Here is a 6800-nt window from a genome sequence, read left to right on the forward strand (position 1 = left end):
GGTCTGGATCAGACTCTGCTGCAACCTGTCTCTGTGTGTTCAATCATCTACAGGGACAGATCTCACCTCAGGGACAGACAGCTGTTTGAAATCAAAGAAAGGATCCGTCAGCGTTCTTCACATGTCAGGGAACAGAGTCAGCAGAGACGTGAGGGTGAACTAATGTCTGAGTGAGATCTTTAGATTTCAGGGTGAGCTCTGAGGACGCTGGCTGACGCTGCAGTACGTCGTTTGTCCACTAGATGGCAGAAATGATTCATTACTGAAGCAGACAGTCTTTACTCCTGCAGGTGAACGTCTCAGATTTAAGAGGAAACAAGCTTTTAATGAACACGCCTTTCTCTCTCAGGTCAGTTCAGCTGTTAGAAGAGTTTGACCTTTGACCTCCTGACTGCAGAGTGATGTGTGTGTATGTGTGTGTGTAGGTGTGTAAAGGAAGTCACTGAGAGGAGATGAGTCCTGTAATCCTGTGTTTGATATATCAAACTGAAAACCTGAGTCAGGTCCAACCTGTCCGACCAGCAGCTGCAGCTCCTCTCCTTGTCTCCTTGTCTCCTCCTCTCCTCCTTTATTTCCTCCATCTGAACCTCCTCTTTCCTTCAGTCCCTGCTCTGACCTCCATCCCCCCTTTCCTTCAGTCCCTGCTCTGACCTCCATCCCCCCTTTCCTTCAGTCCCTGCTCTGACCTCCATCCCCTCTTTCCTTCAGTCCCTGCTCTGTCCTCAGTCCCCTCTTTCCTTCAGTCCCTGCTCTGACCTCCATCCCCTCTTTCCTTCAGTCCCTGCTCTGTCCTCAGTCCCCTCTTTCCTTCAGTCCCTGCTCTGACCTCCATCCCCTCTTTCCTTCAGTCCCTGCTCTGACCTCTGTCCCCTCTTTCCTTCAGTCCCTGCTCTGACCTCCATCCCCTCTTTCCTTCAGTCCCTGCTCTGACCTCCATCCCCCCTTTCCTTCAGTCCCTGCTCTGACCTCCATCCCCTCTTTCCTTCAGTCCCTGCTCTGACCTCCATCCCCTCTTTCCTTCAGTCCCTGCTCTGACCTCCATCCCCCTCTTTCCTTCAGTCCCTGCTCTGACCTCCATCCCCCCTTTCCTTCAGTCCCTGCTCTGACCTCCATCCCCTCTTTCCTTCAGTCCCTGCTCTGACCTCCATCCCCTCTTTCCTTCAGTCCCTGCTCTGACCTCCATCCCCTCTTTCCTTCAGTCCCTGCTCTGACCTCCATCCCCCCTTTCCTTCAGTCCCTGCTCTGACCTCCATCCCCTCTTTCCTTCAGTCCCTGCTCTGTCCTCAGTCCCCCCTTTCCTTCAGTCCCTGCTCTGACCTCCATCCCCCCTTTCCTTCAGTCCCTGCTCTGACCTCAGTCCCCTCTTTCCTTCAGTCCCTGCTCTGACCTCCATCCCCTCTTTCCTTCAGTCCCTGCTCTGACCTCCATCCCCTCTTTCCTTCAGTCCCTGCTCTGACCTTCATCCCCTTTTTCCTTCAGTCCCTGCTCTGACCTCCATCCCCTCTTTCCTTCAGTCCCTGCTCTGACCTCCATCCCCTCTTTCCTTCAGTCCCTGCCCCGACCTCCATCCCCTCTTTCCTTCAGTCCCTGCTCTGACCTCCATCCCCTCTTTCCTTCAGTCCCTGCTCTGACCTCCATCCCCCCTTTCCTTCAGTCCCTGCTCTGACCTCCATCCCCCCTTTCCTTCAGTCCCTGCTCTGACCTCCATCCCCTCTTTCCTTCAGTCCCTGCTCTGACCTCCATCCCCTCTTTCCTTCAGTCCCTGCTCTGACCTTCATCCCCTTTTTCCTTCAGTCCCTGCTCTGACCTCCATCCCCTCTTTCCTTCAGTCCCTGCTCTGACCTCCATCCCCTCTTTCCTTCAGTCCCTGCTCTGACCTTCATCCCCTTTTTCCTTCAGTCCCTGCTCTGACCTCCATCCCCTCTTTCCTTCAGTCCCTGCTCTGACCTCCATCCCCTCTTTCCTTCAGTCCCTGCTCTGACCTCCATCCCCTCTTTCCTTCAGTCCCTGCTCTGACCTCCATCCCCCCTTTCCTTCAGTCCCTGCTCTGACCTCCATCCCCCCTTTCCTTCAGTCCCTGCTCTGACCTCCATCCCCTCTTTCCTTCAGTCCCTGCTCTGACCTCCATCCCCTCTTTCCTTCAGTCCCTGCTCTGACCTTCATCCCCTTTTTCCTTCAGTCCCTGCTCTGACCTCCATCCCCTCTTTCCTTCAGTCCCTGCTCTGACCTCCATCCCCTCTTTCCTTCAGTCCCTGCCCTGACCTCCATCCCCCCTTTCCTTCAGTCCCTGCTCTGACCTCCATCCCCTCTTTCCTTCAGTCCCTGCTCTGACCTCCATCCCCCCTTTCCTTCAGTCCCTGCTCTGACCTCCATCCCCCCTTTCCTTCAGTCCCTGCTCTGACCTCCGCCCCCTCTGTCCTCAGTCCCCTCTTTCCTTCAGTCCCTGCTCTGACCTCCATCCCCTCTTTCCTTCAGTCCCTGCTCTGACCTCCATCCCCTCTTTCCTTCAGTCCCTGCTCTGACCTCCATCCCCCCTTTCCTTCAGTCCCTGCTCTGACCTCCGCCCCCTCTGTCCTCAGTCCCCTCTTTCCTTCAGTCCCTGCTCTTTCCTTCAGTCCCTGCTCTTTCCTTCAGTCCCCTCCCATCACAGGAGAAGAAGAGGAGAACAGCTGTAATCTAAGGAAGTGTTTGTATCTCCTGATTTGACCTCCTCTCAGTAGTCTCCCTTCCTCTCTGTGTAGAGGTCAGAGGTCAGCCTACGATCTGCCCCCCCTGGTCCACAGTTCTCCAGCGTATCTGTCCCCCTGTGTGTCACACACCCAGGTAACAGCAGAGTGCGTCCTAATTGGCTAACGGTGCTGAGTGACTCACGGCGGTAAGCCTCTTACAGTAATGCACCTGCTGCTGAGCCGACACCGCGGCCCGCCACCGAGACACTGCAGAGACAAACAGCTCCATAACATGACCTCTTCAGCCGGCGTGCAACTCTGAGGAGATGACTCTGTGATTTCAGCGCCCTGCTCCTTCTGACATGCTCGCCGGGGATCTGGTGGCCGTGTGGGAGGTGGCGCTCAGCGACGGCGTGTACCGGATCGACTTCGCTCATGGGACCACCACCGGGAAACGAGTCGTCCACGTCAACGGACAGGTGAGACCGTGAGTCTGTCAGGTACGAGTCTGATTCTGTGAGAATCTGGGATCAGAGGGAGAGACCAGAATCCACATGGAGTCAGGAACATCCACTCAGAGACAGTTTGTTCTCTGCTGTGACCTCGCTGAGTTACATCAGCTCACGTTGGAAACACAGCCGAGTGTGTGAGAGCATCTTTACACCTTAACATGCAACAGAGACACTGAGACACCTGAGAGAGGATCAGGACCAGGACTTTACTTAAAGAGGGGCTTTAGAAAGTGAGACAAAGAACCAGAGAACATCAGGTCAAGTCTCACAGAGGTTTCTAACAGATCCAGATCCTCAGAGATGGAGGGAGAGAGAAAGAGGAGATCACTTTGTTTATGTGCACCACTATAAACCGGTTCACAGAGAGCTCTGAGGGACCAGACTAAACCAGGATCACATGAAGGAGAGTCCATGAGGAGGTAAAGGTAAACAACATGTTAACATGTCAAAACAAACATGAGTCATTTATTTAAACACACACACACACGGGTCTAAAGATATAAGAGGTGATGTGACCCTGAGAGCCTGCTTCTTTAAAGCTGAGGGACCTGGACACTACAGTCACCAGTTTGGAACGAGGAGACCGGCCCCACAGCAGGATCCCACTCTGAGGGCGGTCCTGCAGCTCAGACCCAGTTTAATCATCAGATCTATAATCAATGATTGATCCATCAGGGGTCAGTAGAGACAGACGTAGCTCCTCATATTCACACACTGATGTTTGTTTTATTCAAAGACATTAAATAAAGAGAGGTGGAGGAATGTGGAGCTGCAGTTCCTCTAACAGACACTAGATGGTGCTCTCAGAGTCATTAAATCTCTCTTTAACTCATGTAATCAAGTCCCTGATGAACAAACACACAAACAAACAGAGTGATGATCAGTTCATCTTTAAAGTCTTTAAATAAACACTTTGATTGTTTTCACTGAGAAGGATCTTAGAATAGAGCGACAGCCAGCTGCTGGTTTCCCTCTTCAACACAGATTACATAATCCAGAGTACGGATTTAACAAACGAGAGGCAACGAGTTAATCTGAGAGAGATCTGCAGGGATGCTGACAGAGGGGAATTCAAGGCTAGCAGTTTCCCCCTGCCTCCAGTCTTCACAAATATGACTTCAACCCTCTGATTTCACTCCTCCACATTATTTATGTTTACAGAAAGTGGATCCTTTAAAGGTGAACTGCTGCTTGGTTCTTATCTTTGGGAGGAGAGTTCCTTAAAGTTTGAATGAAACAATAATAATATGTGAACACAGCAGAAGAGAGCAGGTCAGTCCTTAAAGTGAAGTACAGCAGGCTGAGCAGGAAACTGACTCTGAGGGAGGAAGCAGGACTTTAGATCAGCACCACTCAGGTTCTGATGGATGCATGGATGCTCTGATGGAGGTGTTTGTCTTCCCTCTGCAGGAAGTCATCAGGAGGGACTGGATGTTTAAGCTGGTCGGACAGGAAACGTTCACCGTGGGAAGCTCCAGCACCAAAGCCACCATCTTCATCGAGGCCATCAGCGGCTTCGCCTACGAGTACACGCTGGAGGTCGGGGGAAAGAGTCTGCAGAAGTTCATCGACAACCGGGCCAAGGTCACGAAGACCTGGCTGCTGAAGGTGGACGGGGAGGACTGCCGGGTGGTGCTGGGTGAGACTGGAACGTTTCACTGATGCGGGTTTAACACTGAGCGTGTAACTGCTGTTACAGGATAAACCTGCAAACACTGAGCGTGTAACTGCTGTTACACGCTCAGTGTTTGCAGGAGGAAGGCAGGTGTCCCACTGAAGCTTCTTAATCTGCTCAGGGTGAGAGCGCCGCAGTTATTTTAGGAAACATCAGCCTGCTGCCACTCTAAACCTCTGTGCACACTTTAATTCATTCAGCTGTGTGTAAGCATGTCATTAGAGACACACCAACCAATCTCAGCATGTATTAACACCTCTTCTCTTCTCTGCTCTTCAGAAAAGGACACCATGGACGTTTGGTGCAACGGGCAGAAAATGGACACCAGGGTGAGAATCAGTGGAAACTTTGAGCTCCTGAATAAACTCTGACTTTGAGACGTGAAGCTCTATGATTATGTCAGATGTAAACAAACATGACACACACACACACTGAGGCTTCCTGTAGAAACCTCTTCTCTCTGCAGGAGTTTAAAACATCAGAATAAAAAGTCTGACACATGAAGAGCTTCATAACTGACTCCTCTTCCTGGTCCACAGGGAGAGTTTGTGGACGATGGCACAGAGACACACTTCATGTTGGGGGAACACGAGTGCTGCATCAAAGCAGCGAGCAGTGGGAAGAAGAGGAGCGGCATTGTGCACTACTTACTGCTGGATGGAGAGAAAGTTCCTGCTTCAACACAATGAGACGGAGCAGAGAGCTGGAGCAGAGACCAGATCAGAGCTGAACTGTCAAACAGACTCTGAGAGAGAGGTACTGAAACCAGGCAGAACTAAGGGATGTGCTTTCTTCTGAAGGATCTGTTCATGACACAAATAAACACTGAGGCATTAACCCTGTTGTTCCTCTGTATGTTCTGCAGGTCGGGTTGATTTAAAGGATCAATAATTGAAGTGTTTGTAATAATTCAAAGGAAGAAGAAGAATGAAGTGTAGTTTTTGTGCGTAGGTATTTTTGCGCAGCCTTTACGCAGTAAGAGGCTTCATGAATAAGGCTTCATAAAGCACGTGGAGGTCACCTCAGAAAAGACAGGAAGACTCCAGATCTTCTATACAAAATAAAAGCATCAATTTAATGTATTAGAACATTTTAAATCTTATTAAATATCATGAGAATGTTTCCTTCTTTCAGGTGCAGAGTTAAACCTCTCATATAGAGTTCATCTGGTTTTAAGAGCTGAGTTTAAAGACATGAATGACCCCATAACTCCTCTACCCACAGCATCATTTAGTCTCCACGTGTTTGAAGTAGTGGGGGCTGAACGATGCTGCAGTGGGTAGCGCTGTTACCTCACAGAAAGAAAGGTTCCTGGTTCGAGTCCCCCTCTGTGTGGAGTCTGCATGTTCTCCCCTGGGTCCTCCTGCTTCCCACCACAGTCCAAGAACATGCCCACCAGGTTAATTGGTCACTCTAAATTGCTCGTGTGTGTGACTGGTTGTCTGTCTCTCAGTGTTTGCCCTGTGATAGGTACCCTGCCTTCTGCCCAAAGTCAACTGGGATTGGCTCCAGCCCCCCCTGTGACCCCAAACAGGATAAGCGGTCAAGATGATGGATGGCTGTTTTAAAAAGTAATGACTTCTCTAAAAATATGGAACATATATGAATGAATATTAAACCTGTTCTTTAAGCTTTTACTGCTTCTCCTCCTGCTCTTCTTCACTGAATGTGTTTTAATGTTGGTGTTATTGTTTATTTAATTTGTATTTATGTCAGCACTTGAATTAATTATGTTATTATGACCTGGAAGCAAACTTTAATAGACACCTTCTGAATCACAACTGTTGAAAATGAATGAGTACCAGCCTGTGAGGTTAGATTGTAATATTTGGGTCAGTAATTATTGTAAACAAAGAGATTTATTAATAGAAATGTCACTTTATTCTTTTGATTTTCAGTTTATTCTTTAAATTCAAAGTATATAAAGTTTATTTATATTATCAG

General features: G+C 49.5%; 1 protein-coding gene across 6 annotated transcripts; it reads left to right on the plus strand.

Moving 5' to 3' along the window:
• Positions 1-76: 76 nt before the first annotated feature.
• Positions 77-5934, plus strand: LOC117808230 (fas apoptotic inhibitory molecule 1-like). 6 transcript variants are annotated; one of them, XM_034677838.1, is made up of 7 exons: positions 77-191; positions 272-349; positions 2742-2823; positions 3014-3148; positions 4592-4820; positions 5136-5185; positions 5396-5934. In XM_034677838.1, exons 2-7 carry the CDS (start codon positions 327-329, stop codon positions 5543-5545), a joined length of 669 nt encoding a protein of 222 aa, XP_034533729.1. In that variant the 5' UTR covers positions 77-191; positions 272-326; the 3' UTR covers positions 5546-5934. The 6 variants fall into 6 exon arrangements, with proteins under 6 accessions (XP_034533729.1, XP_034533728.1, XP_034533731.1 ...); XM_034677837.1 differs by having other exon boundaries at positions 291-349; XM_034677840.1 differs by lacking the exon at positions 2742-2823 and adding an exon at positions 2824-2875 and having other exon boundaries at positions 77-349.
• The last annotated feature ends 866 nt before the right edge of the window (positions 5935-6800 follow it).

The sequence above is a fragment of the Notolabrus celidotus genome, chromosome 24 (assembly GCF_009762535.1).
Source record: "Notolabrus celidotus isolate fNotCel1 chromosome 24, fNotCel1.pri, whole genome shotgun sequence".
Taxonomy (NCBI): domain Eukaryota; kingdom Metazoa; phylum Chordata; class Actinopteri; order Labriformes; family Labridae; genus Notolabrus; species Notolabrus celidotus.